Genomic DNA, 27,164 nt, shown 5'->3' with positions numbered 1-27,164 from the left:
TTTTCATTTCAAGTGTCATACAATTGCCAGAGCCATTTTTCACCAAGTGAGTCTTTATTCTTTTCAACTTTTAAGCAGAACTTGACACAATTGACATATTCAGAGAGAGAAGTGAGTATAGCTGAAATTGTAATTTACACTGGGGAGAAATAGGCAACATGGCTGGAAATTGGCACTTCTTTCTTGAAACTTCCTTTAGCCCTCAGGACTCCGTGTCAGTCCCTCTGCCCTCCCCCTACCCCACACACCCCTGCTCTGTCTCCTCATCTCTCCCCTCCCCATTGAGTGCAGGCATTTCCCAAGATCTGACCTTGATAACCACCAATCCTCTTCCTGCTGTTTGGCCACAAGACACCTCATCTTTTTCTACCTCTCACCTGTGGGCTCCTGCAGGTTGCTGCCTCCTAAACTGTTGCCACTGGTCCTGCCCCCACCCCCCTGCAGGCATTCGTCTGTGGCTGTCTCCTGGACATTTCCATTTAGATGGGCCCACGTGTGCCTCACACTCAATATGTGGAAATATAAACCTATAATCTTCCTCCAAATTGTCTCTGCCCCTTGACTTCCTTATTTTGATCTATGATATCAACAGGCAGAATCTGTACAAAGTGTCACCCCAAAGCCACTCCTGCCTCCTTGGGTCACAAAGCCCTGTTAATGTTTCCTTTTCAGTTCTCCTGACTCACTCTTTTTGGTACCGATGTTTCCTTTAAGCCCTTGCCATCTTACACAGAAATTATTTCCAGAGATCCCATGTGGCCTCCTCTCCTCCCTCTCCCACTCTAACCACAGCCACCAGACTAACCTCCCTACAATTCTGGATTTGCTTTGTCTCTCTCCTTCTCAGAGACACTAGGGCGTCTGCCCTTACCTCCTGCATAGAGACCACTCCTCCTAGACGGGTGTTAGCAGCCCAGTTCCTTCTTGCTCCACTTTCCGGGCATGTTGCGTATTTTTTCCAATATAAACCATAATTTCAGCCATACTCACTTCTCTCTGAATATGTCAAACATAGTTCTGCCTTTGCTCCCGCCATCCTATCCTTCCATGGTGCCATTCCTTCCTGTCTCTGCCTAATGGGACCATCCTGAATCCCGTCGTTCCCTCTGGACATACCTCAGGGACCACGCCCTCAGCAGGACCATCCCCAATAATGGCAGCTTTAGGAAAGGCTCCTTCCTGCGCTTTGTCACATGCTCACCGCCCAGCTCACAAACCAGCACTTCAGCTTAATTCACAAACTATTCACTGAGTCTTCATTTGGCATAAATAGATGACATATGTCCAAGTAGCCAAGGACAATTTCAGTTTCACTTGTACCCCAATATAACTATTAATAGTGCCCCTTTCACTCTCAAAAATGTTCTAGTATAGACAACAAATGATAACAAATTATATGGTCGCCCTTTGTATCAAGCACCCTATGTGTAAGGCGCCTGCTGAGGTGGAGAGACGAGAAGCCTCCAGTACGAATAAGACATAGACCTTTCTCTCTGATAGCTTAACAGGGGAGCTAGGATGGCACATTTAGCTTGATACCAAGTGCAGTGTGATGGGTGTCAGAAATGTATAAAAGGTCCTCAAAGACGGGGAGCGCACACTTTGGGCAGGGGATCACAAAGGGCCAATGAGAGAGCTGGGCTTTGCGCTGAACCTTGAAGGACAGATTAGGACTTTGACGGGTGCTGTAGGGGAGGGAGGCAGGAGAGCAGATGACCTCCAGGCTTAGGAAGGAAGGCGAGCAAAGACGAAGGGGTGTGAAGGCGCCAGCATCCTTCTGTACGGGAGTGTGCGGCGCTTTAGTAGAAGGTGAATCTGGAAGGCCAGTTCAGAGGGCCTTGACTGCCAGGCTGGGCAGTGGGGGTTGTCTATGAGTCTGTCAGAGGCTTCCTACGAGAAATAGGGTAGAAGAGGGTAGAATCATCATCACTGAAACCTCCAAAGGGCAGAAACCATGGAGCTTTGTTTGTTTCTATCCTGCTGTGGTATGAATGTTGGTGTCCCTCCAAAATTCATGTTGAATTTAAAAGTTCAACAACACAGCGTCTGTCCCTTTTGCCCTTTTGCCCTTCTGCCTTCTGCCTTCTGCCTTCTGCCCCGTGAGGATGCAGCAACAAGGTGCCATCTTAGAAGCAGAGAGTGAAAACTGGAGGTCATTATATTAAGTGAAATAAGCCAGGCACCTAAAGACAAATATTGCACATTCTATTCTGTTGATCTGATGGAGGTGGAGAGTAGAATGGTGGTTACCAGAGTCTAGGAAGTGGGCTGGGGACATGACAGGTTGGTCAATGGATACAAACATACAGTTAGATGGAAGGAATAAGTTCTAGTGTTTGACAGCACAGTAGGGTGACTATAGTTAACAATGTAATGTATATTTCAAAATGGCTAGAAGATCTGAAATGTTCCCAACATAAATGATAAATGTTCGAGGTGATGGATAGCCTAAATACCCTGCTTTGATCATTGCACATTGTATGCATGTATCAAAATATCACGTCAATCCTATATATATGTACAATTATTTTGTTAAAAAAAGGAAGCAGAGAATGAGCCTTCACCAGACACTGACTCTGTGGCACCAATGATCCTGTGCTTTCCAGCCTCCAGAACTATGAGAAATACATTTCTTTTCTTTATAAATTGCCCAGTGTAAGGTGTCTTGTTAGAGCTTTAGGAACAGACTAAGACATATCCTCAGACTTAGTGGGCACTGAAATGGCTGTTGAAGAACCGAGAACTCGGAATTCGGGCTTACGAAGACTAGATCAAGGAGGAGCAGGCAATGGGCCTCGTTCAGGTGCACCTGACCCAGCCACAGGCAGGGCTGAAAGATCTCAGTGCCAGGACCTTCGGGATCCGGTGGTTGGTTGAGTCAGTGTCATTAGAAGGGAACAGAGATGACTCAGCCAAGCCTGTGCCACCAAAACCTCAAACTCAACCTCAAACACAGTGATTATGCTCTGCTTCAGACCAGCTCTTCCCCTTCCAACTCTTATTCATCCCTTAGTCACAAAGACGGAAAAGTGACATCAGCAGAAATGGAGAAGCTGGGGAAGGGAATAGCTGTGATGAGAGGCTTATTCCAGTTACTGTTAGGCCTTCCCTGGGCAGATGTCGTCTCTCACTTGCTGACCTGCACACTCCTGAGGCTGGGCCTGGATCCTGGACTTGTTTGCCCCATGTCCCAGCAGTCAGCCATCTGACAGAGCACGGAGAGCCCTGCACACTCCAGGAAGACAGGCACCAGGCAGGCACTCAGCACTCAGGGCGGGGGGGAGGCGGCGGGGGGGGGGGGCGGGGGCAGCACAGGGAGAGGCTGTTGGTGTCCTGAGAACTCTGCATTTGTTTCAGATGTCACCGAGAGAGGGGTTGGGAGTGGTCTTTGTGGGGGAAGAAAAATAGGCTTTATCATCAGTGAGGAAGAGGAGGACTACCAGGGGACAAAGACAAAGGCAAGGGTGACATTGGCTTGTTCATAAGTCCAGCAGCAATCACTTGTCATTGTACTCTGTGCTCAACAAATATTTAATAACTGATAAACTTTAAAGTCTTGGCCCACTAAGAGATTTTCTTAAAAGCATTAGATTTAAGGGTAACTTCCTAACTAATGCCACATTTAAATATGTATTTCAGGAGGCAGAAATATAATAAATGTTATAATGTTAATAATCGATGAACTGTACTGATGAAAATGTCATCTATTTTATTATATGGTATCTTTTATGTAAGGACCTGTGTGGCAAATCCCTCTTAAAATTTAGGTCTCAAAATAAAAACATTTACCTTTCCGGTTTTCAGGTGACAAAAACTCTATAACTTATCCTCCATTTATTTATTTGTTTACTCAACAAATACATGAGTTTGTACAATAAGTCAGGCCTGTTCTAGCTACTAGTGATATAGCAGTGATCGAGACAAACAAAGCATCTTGTCTTATTGAGCTTTAGTGAAGAAGAAAGAATTAAAAAGGAAAAATAGCAGATGTGACCTGAAGACAATACAGTGAAGTTATGGGAGGGCCTCCCTGAGACAATGCCATTTGAGCAAATAGCAGTAAAGGAACCAGCCAAGTGAAGATCTGGAACAAGCAAGCATTCCAGGTAGAGGAAAGAGCAAGTGCAAAGGGCCTGAGGCAGAGATGAGCTTAAAGAACAGGAGAGCCTGAGGGTGGACTTGGGTGGATGAATAAGAGAGTGGGAGAGAACAACCTGAACAAGGAGATGAGGGCTAGGATAAAGAGACTAATAGGAGGCTTTTGCAGAAGTCTTAGAAGAAATGGTCCATTGAATCTAATTACTGAAATCATTTTAATTCTCCCAGAAAGGCAGCATAACACTACCTGTGGATAAGAGTAGAGACTCTGGAACAGACTGCCTCACTCTAACACTAGTAAGCTGTGTGATCTTAGCGAAGCCGCTCAACCCCTCTGTGTCTCAGTTTCCTCATCTATTAAATAAGGGTAATAACAGTATCTACTTTACGGGGCTGTTGTGAAGATTAAATTAATTAATACAAGGACAATGCTGAGAACAGCATCTGGCACATAGTAAACGTTCAGTAAGGCTCTTAAGCATATTACTTTGGGCTTTGATGTATTTATTTTATCATGCCTGCATGATTTTTTCATGATATTTATACCAGTTATTGTATTTTTCGGTTCTATAATTTCCATTCGGTTCTTTTGTATGACTTCTGTTTCTTTGCTGAAGTTTTCTATCTTTTCATTTGTTTCAGTAGAATTCATAATTACTTGTTGAAGCATCTTTATAATGATTGCTTGAAAATCCTTGCCAGATAGTTCCAGCATCCGATTCCTCTCAGTATTGACATCAGTTGATTGTCTTTTCTCATGCAAATTGTGGGTTACCTGGCTTTTGGGATTATGGCGAGGTTCTACTATATCCTGGGCATTTTTATTGTGATATTAGTAGACTCTTGATCCTATATAAGTCTTCTATTTTATTAATAGATAGAAGGTAGTCACACTGTTTAGGTTTAGTGTGTAGGTTCTGGCCTACTTTTGTGGTCTGTAGTTTCCATGATGACTTAGTTTTCTGAGCAATACCAGTCTGCTCCATTCTTTTAGCACTGCTGGGATTTCTGATTAATCCCTACCAATGCCACCTTCAGGGGCTGAACCCACTTCCCTGGGCCACCTTTTGCAGGGAGTGAGAAGAGCCAGAGTGGCTGGGCCTGGATCTCTTTATGTCCCTTGGCATAGGGAGGGAGACACCAGGATCTGCTGATAATGCCACGTGGGTAGCATAGCCTGCCTTTTCAGTGCTCCAAGTGTGGAATGGATATTGAATTGGCCTGGGGCTTCACCACTATCCCTCTGTCCATGCAGGTAGAGCAACCTGCCAGTGCCCTGGGTGTATGGGAGGAACGTGTCAGCCCACCAGGACTTGGAAGCTGATCAGGTCGCCAGCCCATAGCCCAGTTGTGGAGTGACGGTTGCAGTCCCCCACTATGTCTCTGTTGGGCTTTCCTTCCCTTGCCTAGTCCTTTGACCAGAGAGTGCAGGCTTTTCTTGGGATTTATGTCTATGCCTGCTGACCATACTGGCTTGCAGGTTTCTCCAGTGCCCAGTCCAGGGGTGTATGGGAAATAAAACAAAAACCCAGGGAACTCACCACATTGTCACTTCTCTACTCCTACCTAATCTACCTTCTTCTTTCTAGCTTTCAGGGCTCTTCTATCCCTGTCTGTTGAATAATTTCCAAATATTTAGTTATCATGGAGGCAGGAGCAAGGAAAAGTGAATCTACACGATCTTGTTCCCTGTACATTATTTTTAATACAAGTTACCACAGATACTTTGTGAAATCAAACCATATATACATTAAAGGACGGGCGCGGTGGCTCACGCCTGTAATCCTAGCACTCTGGGAGGCCGAGGCAGGCAGATTGTTTGAGCTCAGGAGTTCGAGACCAGCCCGAGCAAGAGCGAGACCCCGTCTCTACTAAAAATAGAAAGAAATTATATGGCAGCTAAAATATATATATAGAGAAAAATTAGCCGGGCATGGTGGCGCATGCCTATAGTCCCAGCTACTCAGGAGGCTAAGCCAGAAGGATTGCTTGAGCCCAGGAGTTTCAGGTTGCTGTGAGCTAGGCTGACACCATGGCACTCTAGCCCAGGCAACAGAGTGAGACTCTGTCTCAAAAAACAAAAACAAAAACATATATACATTATAAACCAATGGTACTAGTGAGTGGAATGCTTAATTACATGATTGTGCCTAATACATTAAAATATGATGAGTTTAAATATGATAGTGGGGACTTCTGGTTGGGACAAGATGTTGTAGATACATTTCTCCCTGTCCCTCCACAGTAAGCACAACTGTAAACCCTACAGATAATGCAAGAAGCAACCAAAGGAAAACTCTGAAAGGTGATAAGAAGAAAGTGAGCTGGTTTGGGCCCCCAGGACTATATAGCCAGCACCGTAGCCAGGCATCTTGCATCTCCCCTGCACCCCTATGCCCAGACCCAATGTTTTGCAACTCCAGCCTCGCAAGAGAAGGCAGCCCAGGTAGACTCATTTTTCCTTGAGTTCCTCTAACAATATCAGGTGGGGTTGGGGGGACTGTCAGTAGGGAACTCATTAAAACAAACAGCCAGGGAAAACACTCTCCTTCCTTCCTGGCTCTGAGACACCCCTTTTCCACCAAGAGATACTGAAGGGTGTGAGCTGATCTGTTAAGAGAGACCCAGCTACAGGAAGCCTCTTGGTTCAGGAAGGCTCTTTGTCCCATAGCCCAACTCTCCTCCCTGACCCAGGGGCAGCTGGGGAGTGTCAGTAGGACCACCTCCTCCACAGGGTGACATCCGGAAGTCCAGCCTGGGAAAGCCCTTCCACCCCCCACCCCAGGCAGCACTGGTGGGGACCAGGAAGCCCAGAGGAGTCAAATAAACCAAGCAAGCTGAGACAATACCACAAAGGCTCTGAAAATTAAGCTTTTAAAAACTAATGACAAAGAAAAACCTTAGAATCAGCCAAAGATATGGCACATTACACATTACCTATAATGGTGATTCAAATGACAACACATTTCTCCTTGAATCTACCTAGAAAGCCAAAAGGAAGTGGCACAACCATTTTCAAGGGCTGAGAGAAAAGAACTGTCAACCACGAATTCTGTATCCAGCAAGATTATCCTCCAGGAAGGAAGGGGCTCTAAACACATCTCAGACAAAGGAAAACAAAGAATTTGCCACTAGCTGACTCACTATTAGAGATCAGCTAAGGAAGTTTTCCAAAGAGAAAGAAAATGGTAACAGAAGGAATCTTGGAGCATCCAGAAAGAGAAAGCAATGGGAAGAGCAGGAATCTAGGTACATACAATACACTGTTGTTCTGTGGTGAGCTATCTATGCAAACCTACCCCCAAAGTCTGAGGAAACTGAGAGACCAAAGAAGGAGGCTGACAAATTCACTTTCTCATAAGGAAATATTTAATGGAGACTTATGCATAGGAGCTATAGCTCAAGTAGCAGCAAGACAAGACTGTGGGTCCCCATGACATGACCCCCAGACCCAGGGCTTATATACCATAGGGAAGGAACGTGTAGGACAATTAAAATTGACTCTTCAGTGAAAGGCAAGAATGCTATGTGAATCTGCCGAAGGGCAGGATTTATATATAGTCAAGGTCGTTTTGACCTCAGGGCAGGATTTATGGTAACAGTAAATAAAGTAGAAATCTTAGAGGCATTCCCAGAACAGAGGTTAATCAGAAGTCAACATGGTAGATGGATTAACATCCAAGATGGAGTTGCTTTGGCCTCTGTGACTGTCCTTTGCCTCATGAGTTTTATGAATCATATTAGATGACTAGAACAAAAATTATGCCTCTGTCTGATAATCAAGACAATGATATTTAAAAATGAGGAAGATAAAGAGGCTAAAAGGAAAAGTATTTCCATACCTCAAAGTGTTAAAACACTGATAACAGACTGTGATAAGTCACTTCTGTATATTGTAATACTCATGAAGCCGCTACAAGAACTATACAAAGAGAGATACTAAAAAACACTATAATTAAATCAAGATGAAATCCTAAAAGGTGTTTAAAGTGACTCTCAGAAAGGCAAGAAAAGAGAAACAGAGGAATTAGAACCAAAGGAAACAAATAGAAAACAAGTGATAAAATGGCAGGCTTAAGTGCCTACGTACCAATAATTACCTTAAATATAAATTATATACACCAATCAGAAAAGTTTGGCAGAGTAGATATAAAAAAAGAAAAAAATGACTTGAATATACACTGTTGGCTAGAAACTCACTTCAAATTCATCGGCATGGTCAGGTTGAAAGTAAAAGGATGGAAAGGATGTAACATGCAAACACTGGTCCACAGAAAGCAGGAGTGGCTATGTTCATATCTAATAAAGCAGATTTCAGAGCAAAGGAAACTACTAGGGGCAAAAAGGGACTGTCTTAGTCTGTTTTCTGTTGCTTATAGCAGGATATCTGAAACTAGGTAATTTATAAATAAAAGGAATTTATTTTTTATAGTTGAGAAAGGCTGAGAAGTCAAGGGGCCACATCTGGTGAGGGTCTGCTTGCTGTTGGGAACCCTCTGCAGAGTCCCAAGGCAACACAAGGCATCACATGGAGAGGGGCCAGGCATGCTAGCTCAGGTCTCTTCTTACTCTTATAAAGCCTCCAGTTTCTCTCCCATGATCATCCTTTAATCCATTAACCCATTAATCCATTAATCCATGCATGGATTAATCTATTCTTAAGGGCAGGGCACTCATGACCTAATCACCTCTTAAAGGCCCCACCTTTCAATACTGCCACATGAGGGATTAATCTGCTCTCTCTTCTTCCTAAATAATTCTGTAGCCCTGCTTCAGTGAGCTGAGTTTATTCTAGCAAATCTCACCACTACCACCCCTGCGCTGGGGTTCTCCAAGACCACCTCCATTCTCAGAGATCCAGTAGAAGGACTCACGGTACTTAGCATATAATTGTACTCATGCCTAAGATTTACGACAGTGACATAGTAAAGGTACCCAGAATCATAAGGGGAAAAGAGGCAGAGTCTGGTGGGACCCATGTGAGACTTTTCTTGTGCTCTCTCCCTCACATGAAGGGTCACACAAAGTGCACTCCTTCCCCAGCAATGAAAATGCGGCAACATGCGTGCGAGGTTTCTGCCCAGGGGAGCCCATTAGAGCACCCGAAGTTTTTATCAGGAGCAGGTCACATAGGCACCCTCTTCCTAACACATGCCAAAATTATAGACTCTCAAAAGGAAAGCAGGTGTTCAGCATAAACCGTATTGTTTGTGCAAACAGTTTAGGCGCAGTGAGCCACTCTTATCAGTTAACTGTTGACTGGGAACACTCTGAGAGCCAAGTTCCCAGACCCCAGACAAGGACCAAACTTGGCAGCAGGGCTTTCTGAGGATAACTGTCTCAGGCCTGCAGTGTTATCTCTTTTCTGCACAGTTGCATAACCCTGTGAATATACTAAGAAAACATTCAATTGCACTCTTTAAATGGGTAAATTGTATGGTATACGAATTATCTCTCAATGAGGTTGTGAAAAAAAAATCCCAGCAAGATTTTTTTGTGGACTTAGACAAGCTTATTCTAAAAGTTATATGGAAAAGCAAATAACTCAAGCAATCTTGACAAAAAACAACAAAATTGAAGGAGAAACACTCTACCTTATATTAAGGCTCACTGTGTAGCTATCAGTGTGGTATTGGTGGAGGCACAGACACATAGATTATTGGAACAGAGTGGAGAATACAGAAATAGATCGAAAATATGCTCAACTGATTTTTGACAAAAGTACAAAATTAATTCAATGGAAGGAGGGTGGTTTTTCAACAAATGGTGCTAGAACAATTGGACAAACACATGCAAAAGGAATGAACCTCAACCTAAACTTTATGACTTATATGAAAATTAACTCAACATGGATCATAGACTTACATGTGAAACATAACAATATTAAAATTTTGAAAAATAGGCTAAAATCATTGGGACCTAGGCAAAAAGTTCTTAGACTTGACACCAGAAGCCTGATCCGGAAAAGGAAACACTAATTAAGTTGGACCTCATCAAAATCAAAACTTCTGCTCTTGGAAAGCCTCGGTGAAGAAGCTGGAAAGGCAAGCTACAGAGTGGAAGAAAATATTTGCAAGCCACATAGCCAACAATGACTAGTATCTAGAATATAGAAAGAATGCTCAAAACTCAACAGCAAAAAATCAAACAATCCAATTAGAAAATAGGCAAAAGGCATGTACATCTCACTAAAGAGAACATACAGATGGCAAATAAGCACATGAAAGGATGTTCAGCATCATTAGTCATTATAAAAATACAAATTAAAACCATGGTAAGATATAACTACACACCTATCGGATTGACTAAAGTAAAAAACAGTGACAACACCAAATGCTGACATAGATGCAGAGAAACCAGATCACTCACATTGTTGGTGGGAAGGTAAGTGGTCCAGCCACTCGGGAAAACAGTTTGGTAGTTTCTTATAAAACTAAACACATAATCACCATCCAAACCAGCAATTGCGCTCTTGGGCATTTATTCCAGAGATATGAAAACTTATGTCCACACAAAAACCTGCATATGAATGTTCGTAGCAACTTCGTTCGCAATAGCCAAAAACCAGAATCAGCCCAGATGTCCTTCAGCAGGTGACCGTGTAGTCACACTGTGGTCCATCCCTACCATGGAACACTACTCAGCAATAAAGAGGGACAGACTGTTGACACACACGACAACGTGGATGAATTCTGCTGAGTGAAAAAACTCCAGTCCCCAAAGGTTATATACCTTATGAGTCCATTTATAAAACATTTTGAAATGACAACATTTTTTGAAATGGAAGATGGGTTAGTGGTTGGCAGAGATTAGGGACCTGGGGGTGGGAGGAGCAAGAGATGGGTGTGGTTATGAAAGGGCAACTCTAGGGATCTTTGTGGCAATGGAGCCATTCAATATCTTGTCTGGGGTGGTGGATACCTGAACCTGCACGGGTGATGAAATTGTATAGAACTAAATACACACACACACACACACACACACACACACACACACACACACACTAACAAGTTTAAGTAAAACTTGGGAAATTTGAGTAAGATGGATGGATTGTGACAATGTCAATATCCAGTTCATGATATTATACTATTGTTTTTGCAAAATATTACCACTGGGGGAGAATGGGCAGAGTGTAAAAGGGATCTCTCCAAATTATTCTTACAACTGCATGTAAATCTACAATTACCTCCATAACAATTTCAGCTAAAAATAATAAATCAAGCAGAATCCTATAATCCAGAAAAGGCTGTCGTGGCAGGTCCCATGAAGTATCCCACTGCCCACACCCCAGGGTGGTCCACGGTCTCAAATGTTTTTTTCCACTCACTCCCATGCCTTCTTCTCACAGTTGGGAGTGCAATTCTTCCTTTCAAAGCACTCTTCTGGCATTGTCATCCTCACGAAAGTTGACATGACAGCGCAGTTGCTTTTCCTCTGGAGACGCAAGCATCTGTCTCGAACAGCAGGGCCCCTTAGCCCAGGGAGGCCAGTCGCCAGAGGAGGAGGCAGGCGAGGTGCACCTGGAAGTCATCAGCCCCAACGGTGAGCAGCTGTGTCTGCCCCGGGCGCATTCTCACAAATGGCTTTTAAGAGCACGATCTCTCTTGTGTTTAAAACCCAAAGGGGAGCCCCCCAGCAAACCTACAGGTGAGCCTTTTAGTCGTTCCCCAAAGTTGCGTGCCTTGGTGAAACAGGCATTTCTCTACGTGTGCTGCCATCCAGGACTACTTTACAAAACAACCTTCTATTGATATTTGCCTGCGGGAGGAATAGGAATTTGATTTTGGTGGGTGTGGCTGAAAAGAGTGTGCCTTGCTAGGACCGTCTTAGAGTGGACCGTACAAGCCTCCAAAAACAACCCTCTGAGTCACCGAGCTGTGCCAGGCTGCTAAGGCGTTTTTTTTCTTTCTGGACCTTGTGTTAAGGAAAGAAATGGAAATGCCAATAAACATCATCAGAGAGAGAGTTCAACCAGGGTTGGTAGCAAAGGGGTAGCTTTGAGGGACCTGACTTCTCTCAGCAACGCCAGGCGCTCTAAAGAAGCATGTAACCTAATTAAAATAAATCTAGTCTCAAGATAAGCCCCATCTTCTCCCTATGCTTCCATATCGCCCATTGTTAGCCTCATCAGTTTAGAGATTCTGATGCCCTAGTCCCTGAAGCCATCCATGCCACCCCCACCTGACCCCGGCAGAAGCAGCAGGGGGTCTCGAACCCAGTGGGGACCAGGGCACTGAGGGTCCACTTAACTAGACTCCTGAAGCGGCGGTGGAGCAGCAGGTGGGGGGCCTGCAGGACCAAGGACCCCGTTTTCACAGGGCCTGGTGGGGGCTGCGAGTGGGTCTCTCGGAAAACTGCTGAGGCAGCATCCGCCCTGAACCAAGGAGAGACCAAGGTTTGATTTTTGAAACAAATGAACAGCTTGAGGCTTTTTTGTTTAATGGAAGTGACCATAAATGTGCTGTGCGTGCCATAGAAAACGGCTTCCTCATAAAGTCCGGCACATTCTCCCTCCCTGCTGCCCTCTCAAGGGCAGCGTAACTTTACAGGGAATGGCCTCCCCGGATTCCAATCCTGTTTAGCTGGCAACCCGATTGACACTGGGGCCGGGTATAACTGCTGACCTAGAAAGTCACGGAAGAATTGAGGCCAATGCATAAAATACTTTATTATTGTCTGGGGGGAGCGGAGACTACGTGTGCGTGCATGTGTGCATGGTACTGCATCTCGAGAAACAGCTCTGCCTAACTCGGATGCTCTACTTCTTAGGCAGAATCTCCGGTTAACAAGTTTCAAGGATAACTTTTTTGTCATTTTCCCAATAGAGAGTCCCCATTCTATCTCATGTCAATTCTGAAATCAACTGTACAGAGCCTCGTGCTTCTCTTGAGGATATATGGACACGAACCCTTGCCCTGCAACACACTCTCTCTCTCTCTCTCTCAGTTTTTCCATCCTAGCTTATTAAAGGCCTTTAAAAATCTTCTAAAACCGTGCCGTCCACATCCCGTGCCTTTGTTCTTCCATTCCTTTGTTCTTTTGCCAGCTCATGAGCTCAGGGGCTGCCTGGCGGGTCCACAGCTGGCTGGCTGTGCCGACAGAGCAGAAGAGGCAAAGGGTTCTCCTTGCAGGCCCCCCCACTGCTGAGGAAAGCGAGTTTGCAGGCTGCCAGCCTGGTGGGTGCGGGCACCACAGCCCGTTGTCAGACACCAGCAGTTCCTTAGAGAATCCCTCCAGCCCCAAGAAGGAGCCCTTTTCCTTCCGTGCCTGCAGCCACAGCCCCAGGAGGCTTGGGAGTAGGAACCCAGCCTTTCTGGGGCCAGAGGCTCCCACAGACCCCAGACGAGCCCCAGAGCGCCTCCCTCTCAGGTACTAATAAGGTGTCCAAGTTGCAACCCGCTTTTGGCCCTGTCCACCCTATGGTTTTCAAGGCTGGTTAGAACTTGTTAAAGTTAAAAAATGTCTCTTACCTGGTTGTTGTCTAGCAGCTTAAAAAACATACCGGTGGAGGATTACACCCTAGATGATACCCTTCCTTGCTTTGGAAAGGTTTTAAAAGCAGGTACCACTCCTAGGGCCCCCTCACGTCGGGAACTACATCATTTGTTGAACGCATCCCTCACCTGCCCACGTCCAGCAGAGAGACGCCTGCTGCAATGCAACCTGTGGTTTGCTGTCTGCCAGCAAAGCTTGGCCCCCAGTGGCTGAGTTTTGCCTCAAGAAGGCAAATGTGAACGACTTACACTTTCAACACTTCCAAGGGTCTCCCCCTAGGTCATTTTGCAATAAAGTTGCTCATAAAATCGAATGGGTCAGGATGCAGTTAAGCAGTATAACAGCAATAGCCTCAGTGCAGAAAATGATGAAGCCACAGCACTCAGCAAGCCAGTTTTTAAAATAAGGTCGTTCCTGTCCATTTTAAGTTTCAAAAGATGGATGTCTTACTTTATGCTTCTTGTGCACATTATTTTTTTTCTTACACACACGTGTATCTTGAAAGAATAGCAGAACAGGTAACATTCTACTCTGAAGTCAAAGCTGGGTCTTCAGCTCTGCGAATTGTTTCTCTGCCCCCATCTGCAAAATGGGAATAATAATATAATTCTTTCCTACCTTCCTAATAGGTGTTTGTGGGAATTAGGGTAAAACAAGTAAACTACTTAGCAATAAGTAACTGCTCAGTATATTTTAGTGATGAATATTATTAGTGTAATCAAAATTATATTAACTTTTTTTAATCATAATGGCATGTCCTTTTTATGAATATAGACACATTTATCATTTGAACTTTACATATTAAAATATTCATCATGTCAAGGCTATCTTTTCCTAATCAAGACAAAAATAATTATTTCATGTGCTTTGAGGAAGAATTGCAATTAGATCCTTAATGACTGGAAGATGGAGCACCTTTGCTCTGATAGCCGACCCCGAACAAGTGTGGTACATGAGTTAGGTTTTATTACATTCTTATCCTCTTACCTTTGTAATTGCTTCAAGTCGTTTCACTGCTGTTAGAGCGATTTGTGGGGGCAAGTTACGATGCCGAAATGATGTCAATGAAAGTCTGGATTAGTGACAAATGATGTCAAAACCTGAGAATGTGAATGCAAATTGTAGTTAGACTAAAAGGAAGTCAAATGCCAAAAATCATATTAAGCTAACACTACATTTGAAAAACTTTATGGGAAAACTTTTTTAAAAAACCAAGATCAGTTGTATGCCATATAATTGCCTCAGTCCTCTTTATGCCCAACTCTTTTTTCAGCCAAATTGATCATAAAAACTAATTAAAGTAATAAGTGGTTCCCAGGCTGTGTCTTCACTGTCCTGAGTGAAGTGGACAGTTTGCTGGTGCCCAGGAGAAGCCAGGCCTCTCTCCAGTCTCCCTGCGTGAGGCCGAGGAAGAATCTTTTGACCATCTCGTACATCCTGGAGGGCCCCTGAATCCACATGTTCTAGTGGGGGGCTGGAAAAGTTCTCGGGGTCATCAAAGCCCAACCCTTCTCTTTACAGGAGTGGAAAATTGAGGCCCCCCAGAGCTCACACAACTTGCTCAAGCGACACAGCCAGCTGATGGCACAGCTGGACAAGGACACCCATTCCAAGGCACCGTGGGGCTCCTCGGCCTCCCTTCCTCCTGGTCTTCCCTGTCTGCACTCTCCTTCCTCCACTCCCAGCTGCCCGGGCCATCCCCCAGTGGTTATTAAATCCCAACATCCCAGGCCCGGCCTGGCTCAGGCCCTGTGGGGCAGCCGTGGAGGGGCAGCTCCCAGAATGCAAATGACTTCATGGGGCTGACTCACCCCAGGGTCACTCCTGGGCCGTGGGCTTTGGCCTTTTTCTCTGCCTTCGTGATTCGGCACCACTAAAGCATCACAGGCTTCAGAGGGCAGGTGGGAGAAGACGCCCTTTGGACTGGAAGCCCTTCCTGCCCAGAAAGGCCGGCTCTGGATGTTGCATGTGGTTTCCTTGGAGCCATATTTGAGCAATGACTGTGCTTTTGATCACAGCCTAATAAATATCCCAAAGGCCTGAATCAGAACTGCACTCAGGAAATGACACGGGGCAATGAGCCCAGAGACACAAAGCCGTCCTGGCTGGCACCCTGAGAGCTTCCATCTGAAATGGCCACCCCCAGACCTGCTCTGGCCTCCCACTCCGGCACCTCCTTTGGAGTGGTGGCCCCCTGAGTGGGGATGCCACCTTTGGCAGAGTGCTGGTCTGCCGCAGCCTCCCTCTCTAGCCTCGCCCGGCCTTGCCTGCCAGATTAAAGCCTGGCCAGTCCCTGCAGCGTTCACTCGGCCAAATCTGCCACATTCTGAGGGTGCTGACACCCTGGACTTGGACCTCCACGAGTCTCCACCTTGCCGAAAGGCTGGTCTCCAGCGGCGATTCTCTGCTCACCTGCCTTGTGGCCCGACTCTGCTGTGGCCTCCTACTCCCCCTCTAGGTCATGCATATTTTTGTGGATCTTTGCTTGTTTGCATGAGGCCTCTGAAACTAGGTGATTTAAACAAATAAATAAATACGATCTCATGAAACCTCCACATTGACCTATGTTATGAGCCATCTCTTCAATTAGGTCATTCCAGGATTGGAAAGAGACATCCTTGCCACTCCTTTGAACAAGCAAGCTGTCTTTGGCCAGGTGGAGGTGGGGACGTTTTTGTAGATGACCACATCTCTCCATGAGGTTGAAATATTTTTTATTTCCCATTATTGTTTTAATGCCTAAAATCCCCCAATTAAATGCTAAAAAAGTAACATAGCTCCCCCAGTGAGGATGGGGCCCTGCAAAGCAGGCAGTTCCCTGCAGTTTTCCTTATAAAGACGAGGAAGGTAATGCCACCCACCTTTCAATTACCATTGAATTGAACTCATATTCTACATTGAACACATGCAGAAATTGAGAGTATCATTTAAGAATTTGAAATAATTGAGAACATTACTCAGTTATAATGAGCATTACTCGTCACTCCAAAGCTGCCAGGGTGGGGGTTGGGAGGAGACACCACCACCCCCAGCATCCAGAGAATGCACATTCCCTGGTGCAGGTGGGAGTCCCTGGGATCCCAGTTTCTCAAATGCTCATAATTAAGGGAAAGATGTACCACACTGCATGGGTAGGGCTGACTCCGTTCTCCATTATGTATAAATGTCTCCATTATCATATACGAATGCAAGAGGCCTGGTGAAATGAAACTTAAATCTCTACTATTAATTACCAGTTTCCTCATTCTGTGAGGTGTTCTGCTACTTCCATCATCTCAGAGGATATTATCATCTCTGGATTGATCATTTAAAAAGCATTGGAATCAGAAAGTAATAAGATTTCATTTTCATGATGATTTTTCTTTTCCCACAGGAGTGAGTTCTACCCACAATGATATCACATCTTTGCTTCTGAAAGGAATAGACCTTTAAAAATAAATTCATGGTTTTCCCAGTTGCAGAAATGGAGTTTTTAAAACCCCAAGCATGTGGCTAGAAACTTGGAGGAGGGTTTTTCAATAAAAGTTATACCCCAAACAAACTTGCTGCAAAAGAAACTTCACCCTTGTGCTGAGACAGGTGTCTTACTAAAATTACTTCTCTGTTATCTGTTCTTTCATAGTGGAGATGTTGTCGCCTTTGAAAAATCTACTAATTATAGCAGCATTATCCAACAAGAAGGAACAGTGAGTATTGAATAAAATAGTATGATTATAATAGACCCAGAAATACTCGGTAATTGCTTAATTGGATGCAACTATTTTTCTGCGTGTAATGTTCTTACTCTGGGCACCCCGAAACCATTCAGCCATTTGACCATGATTGTTGAGTGTCACCATCTACTGCCCACTGTGCTGGGACAGACATAGTCCCTGTCTTCAAGGAACATACTGTTTGGTTACACGTTCACTGTTTCCCTGAATTTCTTCAACTAAAATTAAAAAGGATGTATAGGCTGTTGGCAATGAATTTGTCTATAAATGTCTATTACAGTTATAGCTCTTTGAATTAGGACACCAGACCTATTAATAACCAATCTACAACATCATGACTTGATTCTACTTTAGCTGGCCAAGATGATGTGATAGTGTTTTGATACTGTCTTAGCTCAGGCTGCTGTAACAAATTACTGCAAACAGAATGGCTTCAACAACAAACACTTACTTCTTGAAGTTCTGGAGGGTGGAAGTCTCAGATGCGAGCACAGCTGGGTTCCGGTGAGGGCCCTCTGGTTCTGTCTCACGTGGCAGAAAGAGCGTGAGCTCACCTCCTCTGGCCTCTTACAAGGGCACTAGTCCCATTCTTGAGGCCTCCACCCTGATGACCTAATCACCTCCCCGAGGCCCCACCTCCAGATACCACCACATTGAAATTAGGGTTTTAACATACGAATGTGGGGAGACACGAACATTCTGCCCATAGCAGGTACCGTATTATTGACAAGTGTCATTAAACAGGCAACCTTTTAAAAACCTGTTTTGTGACCAGCACTCTTGAGAGAGAAATGTGGTGTGAAAGAAAAGCAGAAAACAAACACAAAAGCCACACACACACCGCCCATACTTGCATGGAACACAGTCTTGTCACTGAGAAGTTGAGACAGACGTGGGGCGGCTGGGCCCGAGCTGCATGGGCAGTGCCGGCTGCTGCAGGTGGTTTGGGGTCTCCAGAGTGGGGACGGGGGAAGGGCTGTGGCAGGCCGGAGTGGTTAGGAAGGCTTCAGGGAAGAGGTGGCCTGTTGTGTTTCTCACGGCTGCTGTAACAAATTAGCACAAATTTAGTGTCTTAAAACAACTCAAATTTACTATCTGATAGTTCTAGAGGTCGTAAGTCTGACATGGTTCTCACCAGGCCAAGGTCAAGGTGTTGACTGAACTGTGTTCCTTCTGGAGACTCTAGGGGAGCATCTATTCCTTGTCTTTTCCAGCTTTCAGAAGCCACCCACATTCCCTGGCTTCTAGTCCCATGCCCCATCTTCAAAGCCAGCAAAGCCAGTCTGCACCCTCAAGTGGCCATCTCTCTGGTTCTCTGCAGCTGGGAAAGGTGGCCTGCTTTTAAGCATCCTTGTTATTGCCTGGGGCCACCCAGACAAGGCAGGGTAATCCCCTTGTTTCAAGATCCTTAACCTTAATCACATCTGCAAAGTCTCTTTTGCCACTTAAGGTAAAATAGTCACAAGTTCCAGGGATTAGGATGTGGACATTTGGGGGGGGGGCATGATTCTGCCTGTCACACTGCCCTTGAGTCTTGGAGGGGTCGCTGGCTCCTCTGCTATAATAGGAGGGCATTCTTCTTGAGGATGTGGTTTGCATTCGGGCTGGGAGGTGATGACCAAAGCCTGCAGGCAGCAGGGAACCACATGTGAGGATGCTGGGGAGCAACAGACTTTGAGTGAGGTTGGTGGAGGGGACCAGAGGGCACAGAGCTTGTTGATGGCTAGGCTGAGACTTTGACCCAAGAGGCTGTAGGGCACCATCTCGGCACTTCAGGATATATTTGCTTTGGGTATAGTAATTCTGGGAGAAGTGTCTTCAAGGATGCAGGAAAGACAAAAGGCATTCAGGAGAATTGATGGAGTAACCCAGGGGAGGCAGATGGTGCCTAGAGGGGCAGGTGATGTTGGGAAGGTGCCCCCCATCCTACCTGCGTGGGCTGACACATAGCGCACACTCACTAAAGACTGAATAAATGAATGGTATTATGTAATTCCAATGACATTTCTTGGGTCTGTTGAAAATCCCAAACTGCATTTTACATACCTAGAGAATCTAAACAGAATTTCTGACTTTTCTGTTTGTCATTTTTTTTTTTAGATTTAGCTTTTTTTTTTTTTGTACATGTCATTATGCAGTATTTAAAAGTTGGTGCATTTTTAACTGATACATAATAAATGTATGTATTTCTGGAATACATGTGATATTTTGATACATTCAAATAATGTGTAAAGATCAAATTAGGATAATTAGGATATCCCTCACCTTAAACTTTATTTTTATGCTGGAAACATTTGAATTATTCTCTTCTACCTATTTTGAATGTACAATAGATTTTTGGTAACTATAGTCACCCTACTGATCTATCGAACACTAGGTCTTATTTCTTCTAACTAACTGTATATTTGTACCCATTAATCAACCTCTCTTTATTCCCTTCTTTTTATTTTACCAAATTGCTTCTCCAGCCCCAAATCCCTCTGACTTCTTCCTGAATGCCTCCTCCTGCAGGGATTCAAGTTTTAGTAGCTCTGTACCCTACTTTTACATTAGGCTTCTGATTGTTTATGTTGTATAGGAAATATTTCAACTCCTGATTTTTAAAATATGTTTTGTGAAAGACCAGTTCTTTTCTGTTTGTAATGAAAGGATTATGCCTAAGTAATTTATATGGAGGAAGAAACCTAAGGGAATTGACTTCAGGAATTCATGAATTTGCTTTTTATTATGTTTTGTAATAACACACTTTGATATTCTCCTTGTAATCAGTTTTTGAATATCCCACAACTACATTGTCAGATGACTTTTTCTGAAAGGGTGAAACTGTGTTGTATAATACTTGCCACGTTGAAATGGAGAGACTGGTGTAGCATCAGACAAAGAACAGTCTGCCTACAGTTGCAGTTCTCAACGTGAGCACACAGAAGGCCCAACTGGGAAGCTGGTTACAATTCTAGATTTCTGGTCTCATCTGATTTATTAGGGGTCTAGGATCATGGATCCCAAGCACCCCAAGGGATTCTGATGTGGACAGTTTCAGGTCCACACTTTGAGAAACACTGGCTTTGGGAATAGCAGCAGTAGCATCCGAAGAACATCACTATAACCAGGAGGTCGGGGTGTGCTCTGGAAAAAATGGATGCAGTTGGGGTTTTGCAGTGAGAGGCTAGCCCAGAGTTGAAACTGAGGATTCTGATACAACTAACCATTTTTAAGATATAGGCGTGATGACCCAGACAAGATATGGTTTTATTTCAAGCAGGGACAACTTGAAATTGTCCATTATATGGACAAGGCTTATAGAAATATATTTGTGACATTCAATTATTCACAGATAATATTTTTATTGTACATTGCTATACAACACTTGTAAATACATAACTCCAAAAGTGACATGTTTGGGTCATATTTTTAAATCTCAACCCCGCCTTGATGGCCATAGTTCATAGAATTACAGACAAAAGTTAACATCATTTGGAATAAAATACAAGGGAGCATTGCTGGAATCAATGTGTCCAGAGGTGTGGATAAAAGGTTATATAGAACATTAGCATGTAGTAGTGATGTGATTATTCCACAGTTTATATATCAGAAAAATGCATTTTATTCTAAAGAAATAATCCATTGTGTAAATGATTCCTAGTGTGAGGATCATTCACCAATAAAGACAGAACCAGTTGGATCCCCCTTGTCTGAATTCAGCAGATGTCCATTTTGGGAGCAAGAACTGGCAAAGAAATATTCCTATAAAATGGTAGGTTTGCACTCACAGGGGGAGATCGTGCTGTGTGATGCTTAGGGCAGTGAATATCTTCTTATTTTGCCTGTAGTCTTGGTTGTGTCACATGGAGTAGTATTTGCCTTCGCCCAAACCCGTGAAGCCCAACATGCCCCACATGCTTGGTGGTGATGGGGAAGCCCAGGCCTTCCCTGCACATCCTATGGAAAGGGGCCACCTGGGACTGCTTCTACCCGTGACAGAGAAGGGAACAGATACGTGGGTTTCCTAGAAACTGGGGCTGAGAGACATGGAGGGGGAGAGAATGGAGTTCGGAGAGAAAGGTGTCAGGGGTTGGTGGCTTTGTAGTGGTGGAAGGAACCTGGGAAATATATGACTTATGACATTGAGATGAAATCTAAAGAGCTATAGGCCAACAAGGTATGCATTACTCCACAGAAACAAAAAACGCTGTGGCCCAAGCGAAGAGCCCAGCTACTGTCATATCAGAATTGCAACAAGAGCAGCCTCTGACAGCTTCTGAACGGTCTTTGAGAATCAGCTCGTTTCTGAAGCGGCTCACAAGCTGACATAATTTTCCATGTCCTTCCTAGATGGCCTTTCTTGCTGATGAATACTGCAACTATTGTCAAGACATTTTACAAAACGTGAGGAACCAAGAACTTGAGAGGGTAGGGGTTTTTCTACGAAATACAAGCATTTATGACTCATTATTGATTAACCTTTGTATTTGAATAGACCTCTGAAGGGATCTTAGGGGTAACCCATTGCACTGAAGTGCTTATAATGCAGCTGCTTTGTAGTCAGTGAGAGCTTGAAGGTGGTACTGATATTCAGTGCAATCATTGGCAATTCCCTAAGGTGCTTATATGGATCACTTTACGCTTTAAATACAAATTCAGCTATTTTTTAGATCCTAATTTCAGCTGATTTTTAACAACCTATTGGCAATATTATTTACCCTGGAATTTTCAATACTGCTAAAGAGCCGTTTCGCTGGGACATTCTCATTGAAAAAGAAGCAGGACTTTGAAGCAGAGTGATCTGGTGTAGGTATTGTAATGACTGGACTTTATTCTAGAATTCACTATGGAAAACATGAATAAATCTTTCAACTATTCTGAATTTCATCTTCTGCAGTAGGAGATGAAAACTCAAGGAAACACATGCTCATTCAAATGAAAGTTTGTCTGATGCTTTGGGATTCTAAGCACTTCAATTGTGAGAGATAATATTCATTCAGCAGGAGCGCATTTAGTACCTAGGTGATGTGAAGCATTATAGTGCGGGAGAGACCAAGAGGCCTTCAGAATGGCCCCTGTCGTGTTGAGGCAACGTTATAAACATCCATCCACACTGGACATCTCACACATTCCTTTCCGCCTTCACTTATCAAATATTTAATTCATACCCTGTCACTGGCACCATTACCAGGGCTAGGGAAATATTCTCCACAAGGCTGGAGACACTTGTAGTCTGGTGATAAAAGGAGCAATATCGGCCGCTAAACATGATACAGTGTGGCAAGTTCTAGAATAGCCATATAATTAGAATACTCAGGGTGCCCAGGGAAGAGCAGTGGGGAAGGCTGAGTGCTCCCACAGCAGGCTGTGTTGCTTACACAGTTGTGAAGCGACTTCTCATTGGATATCAAAAAAGAGGTCTTAGATCAAGTACTATGACCCCTCTTTGTGAGCTGAAAAATGACTGAGGCGGTCAGGGAACGTTTATTCTACACTCGCCTGTGCCCCGGTGGCCCAGTCCTCATCCTATTACAATCAGCTGGAGCCCCCTTGTGGTCAGAAAGAGCTTCCCTTCCAGAAAACTGCCTCAGGAAGATGCGTTCCAAATTATCCCCTCTACCTGGCCATGCTCCCTGGTGGGTCGCTGGGGAGAGTACTTCCGAAACACAGCTGGGGAAAGCTGAGAGGCAAAGCGTTACGTCCCCTGGAACCAAATGCATCCCACTGTCATCGGGGGCTAATGAAGTGCACAGGGGGGATCCGGCTCGCAGGGCACAAAGTGAGTCTCGGCGATGTGTTCTGTCACTTACCGTCAGGTGGAGGACTTGCTTACTTCCTTCTGGAAGTCTCTGCAGCAAGACACAGTCATGCTGATGTCGTTGCCCGACGTGTGCCAGCTCTTCAAATGCTACGACATCCAGCTGTACAAGGTAAGAAGACGTGTGAGCCTCTGGCTGTGTCCTTTGCCGAAAGTGACGGCAAATGCCAGGGCTGGGGCCGCAGCTCCCCCTCTGCCGTCTCCAGTGCCAGTGAACCCCAGATTCAGTCAAATTTCAACACATTTTAAAATGATCAGAATAATTGCTTTGGAGTACGCAAGTTGGGGTTTTTGTTTTGTTTTGTTTTGTTTTGTTTGAAGCTCTAGCTCTAGAGTGATTATATTTGGAGAGTGAGGTCTGTATCATTCCTGGGGTGGAAATGTGGTCTCCTTCAATGAGTCACAAACTTTACCTTTTGTTATTTTTTTAGGAAACAATCTAGTACTTCTAAGTTTTTAATGCAAAGATTGAAAACTGAAGGCTGGGTTCAGCCCTTAAATATATTTGGTTCGACCCACCTAGTATTGGCCGGCAGTGTTTTTTTAAAAATTTAAATCAGCTATCAATAGTTTAAAATCTTTGAAAAAAATTCAAATCCTGGCCACACCAGCCTGATGTCCTGCACAGGACAGCAGCCGGGCCGTGGGGTGGCTGTCCCCTCAGACCGGGCAGGGCCTCCTCTGTGACTTGCCGTGACCCTCCCTGTCCCTGTGGCACGCGTGAGCTGTGGTCACTGTAGTAGAGCCGGCAAAATCGCCGTGTCTTAACACTTTTGTTGCAGGGAATTGAGGACGTTCTCCTGCATGACTTCTTGGAAGATGTTCCTATTCAGTACCTGAAATCCGTGCGGCTATTTAGTAAGAAATTTAAGCTGTGGCTTCTTAATGCTTTGGAAGGTTTTCCAGCCCTCTTACAGACCTCCAAACTCAAAGGTAGGTTTCAATGAAAACACTAAACCGGTTCCGGAAGGGTAGATGGAGCGTGCAGCCTCCACGCGGGGCGCGGCCTTTCAGCCCCTGTGCTGAACTGCAGCCCGGAGGCCGGGCCTGCGCAGGGTTTCCGAGTTTGCTTTCAGTGCCCCTGATGGATCCTTGTGCCGATCCAGCCTCTCCCTTTTTACCTATTCTGCCTTGTGAATAACACCATGGGCTGTCGGCAGGTCCCGGGGGCTAGAGATGTGGGGAAGGTGCCGGGGCAGCTGTAAGGAAAGGAGGAACCTGGCTCTGCCCCAGTCGTCCTCGCTCGCTGGCTCTAGGATCCTGCCCGCCTCTGTGTGCTCTGTGCAAACAGTGTCCCTTCCTCCTTAGAAATTCTCCCCACGTCCCTACCTTCCTCCCACCTCCAGGCTGTTCACCAGGCGTTCCTGTCTGTGCAGTGTTACCTGTCCCTGCCGACTGTCTATGATGGACGCTTCTCCCTTCCATCTCCCTGCCAGGTTGTGGCCCGGAATGCTGCAGCCACGCGGCTGTTTGTGTGCTCAAGGCCCACAGTGGCTTCCCGTCGGGAGCCTGAGCCACTCTGCCAGTTGGTCCAGCCCCCCGTAGACCTGCCCTGTCTGTGCCCCTCCAGCCACACGGCCCTTCAAAGGCCAGCCCGCGCCCACCGTGTGGGCGCCTTGGCTGACTGTCCTGGAAATGCCCGTTTCTCCCTCGTGCCTTGGTGAGGCCGTCCCGTCGTTACTTGCAGCTTTCTCCAATGCCCCTTCCCCACACAGGTCAGCCCCTTCTTGGCCAGCTCAGGGCCATTCCCCTCATCAAGTCGGCACCGGTTATTTCCCCACATTTCTGTGAGTCTCGCTTCCTGTGCAATTGTTTCCTGGTTGGCGCAGGTTGGGGACTTGTCTTCTCAAAGTGCCTACGGCAGAGGACCAGGTCTCATCTTCACCCCCTGTCCTTGCACCCCAGCTGTGTTCAGTGCTCACACTGGGCACCCTGACCCCAGTGTGCTGCATCTGGAAAATTGGGGCCTGGCCAGGCTGGGCCTGTGGGACCCTGTGGCTGCCAGCCAGGAAGGCGGCAGGGAGGGGGCTGCACAGGGAAAGTGAGACTGGGCTGCGGTACAGGGGTCCGAGGAAGGGGAGCAGAGCCCCGCTCCAGTTTCCGGGTGATCACTTTAACACCTGCCTGAATTCAAGCTGCCGTCTCTCTATCGCTCTCTTGGCTACTGGAGCAGCTTCTTAGCTGATCATCCTGCCTCCTGCTCCTCCCTGGCCACACTCTGCTCCCCCCCAGTGATCACTGAACAATAGCAGTTTGGTTAAATGCCACCTTCCCTGGCCCCCACTGCCCAGGCAGCCCACTCCCCTTCCTGCCTGCAGTCACTGTGGGTTTGGCCTCTGGCCCCGTCCCTGTCTCCATCTCCCCAGGGCCCCCCATGGCCCAGTGGTGCTCCCTAGCAACACACGACTGGTTGTCCCCCTAAAAGGACCTTATTCCTGCCATTTTCTCTGCCTGGGTTGCCTCCCACCCCCATTCCCCATAACTCTGACCTACGCCTCAAATCCCGGATTAAATGTCACCTTCTCAGTGAAGCCTTCCTTAACACCGTCTTCCAAACAGGCCTCTCCCTTCCTGGAACCACTCCCTGTCTTCTCCCCCGTGTGCTCACACTTCTGTCTGGAAGTGTCTGCGAACCTGGTGACCCATCCTGTGGAGGACGAGCCCTTGAAGGGAGAGCCTGTCCTCCTCTGTCCGTCAATGCCACAAACATCCAGCAAACATTTATTGAGCAACACTGCACGAGTGTCCTAAGTATTTATCAAACGAATGAATGAATACATCCAGGAGGAGAGCACCCCCTCTCTGTGTGTTCTCTTTGCATCTTTCCTTTCCTTTGAGCATTTCCCAAGGAGAGCGCTGTAGGGATAAGAAATTTGGGAGAGTTCAGGGTTCCTGGGCAAAGGCCCTATACTCCTTTGAGCTCCTGTCTCAGTGCAATTTGGCTGCTCTAACAAACTGGGTAGCTTACAAGCAATAGACATTTATTTCTCACAGTTCTGGAGGCTGAGAAGTCCAAGATCAAGGTGCCAGCAGATTGGGTGTCTGGTGAAAGCCTCTTTACTGGCTCATAGTCTTTTTGCTTTGTCCTCACATGGCAGAAGGGATGAGGGATCTCTCTGGGGTCCCTTTTATAAGGGCACTAATCCCATTTGTGAGGCCTCCACCCTCATAACCTAAACACCTCCCCCTACCTCCCCACCTCCCAATACCATCACCGGGGGGGTGAGGATTCAATACATGAATTTGGCCGGGAATGGGTTGGGGGGAAAACAAACATTCAGACTACAGCAGCACTCATGTCAGGGATTACCTGATAATTTTTCTGGCACATGGGGACATTTTAGTCAAGTGGCCCCTGCCAGAATCTCCAGCCATTCAGGAAAGGGATGGCAGATGGGGGGAGGTGAGGATGCCACTCAGGCAGCTGTGCCTTCCTGCTCAAAGCTTTCGTGCCCTCCCTCCCCACTGCTGCACAAACGAACTTGACGTTATTGTATCAGTAATGGCCATGTGTATTGTTCTTAACAGAAGTCACTGTGTTTGTCAAAAGACTAAGAAGAAAGACATACCTTTCCAACATGGCAAAGGTAGGTTTCAGCTGAGCAGGCAGGAGGGAACAAACCAGTTTCCTGAAGTGAGAAGTGAAAGCTGCAAGTACCTGACAAGAGCAGGTGGCAGCTCTGTCCACGGGGAAGGGAGAGGGCAGACAGGAGGGCCTTGCCGGCCACTGGCTGGGGAGACCTGCTGGGCCCCCGACTCCCCGCCAAACTCCCACTCCTTGCCACCCGCCTTGGAGAGGCTCCAGTCTCCCCAGCTCTCTCTGAGCAGGAGACAGAGCAGGTCAACGTTTAAAAGATGCTCAAGGAAGGCCCCACACAGAGGTTCCAGCCTTAGCCAGCCTGTGTCAGAGGTGAGAGGGTTTTGGAGCAGAACCCAGGACAGACAGACAGCTCTGTCTGTGGTCCCGTGGGTGGCACAGGCCACTAGTTTCCTCAGCTCTGACCTCACTTCCAGGTGATTCTGTAGCTTCAGTGTCAGAGGGAGGTTGAGAAAGACTG

General features: G+C 45.8%; 1 protein-coding gene across 4 annotated transcripts in view; it reads left to right on the top strand.

Moving 5' to 3' along the window:
• The window catches only part of RFX8 (regulatory factor X8), a 50,579-nt gene that overhangs the window by 9,607 nt on the left and 13,808 nt on the right, over window positions 1-27,164 (top strand). Inside the window, exons 4-9 of one of the 4 annotated variants that reach the window (XM_045548911.1) lie at window positions 17,216-17,279; window positions 20,950-21,060; window positions 21,639-21,692; window positions 23,105-23,218; window positions 23,889-24,039; window positions 26,635-26,693. In XM_045548911.1, coding sequence (XP_045404867.1) covers window positions 17,216-17,279; window positions 20,950-21,060; window positions 21,639-21,692; window positions 23,105-23,218; window positions 23,889-24,039; window positions 26,635-26,693 — 553 coding nt within the window. Of the gene's footprint in view, window positions 1-17,215; window positions 17,280-20,949; window positions 21,061-21,638; window positions 21,717-23,104; window positions 23,219-23,888; window positions 24,040-26,634; window positions 26,694-27,164 lie in introns of those variants that run through there. The other 3 variants (XM_045548910.1, XM_045548912.1, XM_045548913.1) reach the window with 3 other exon arrangements.

This window comes from Lemur catta, chromosome 4, assembly GCF_020740605.2.
Source record: "Lemur catta isolate mLemCat1 chromosome 4, mLemCat1.pri, whole genome shotgun sequence".
In the NCBI taxonomy this organism is placed as follows: Eukaryota; Metazoa; Chordata; class Mammalia; order Primates; family Lemuridae; genus Lemur; species Lemur catta.
This window is presented reverse-complemented; position numbering and strand designations above follow the sequence as displayed.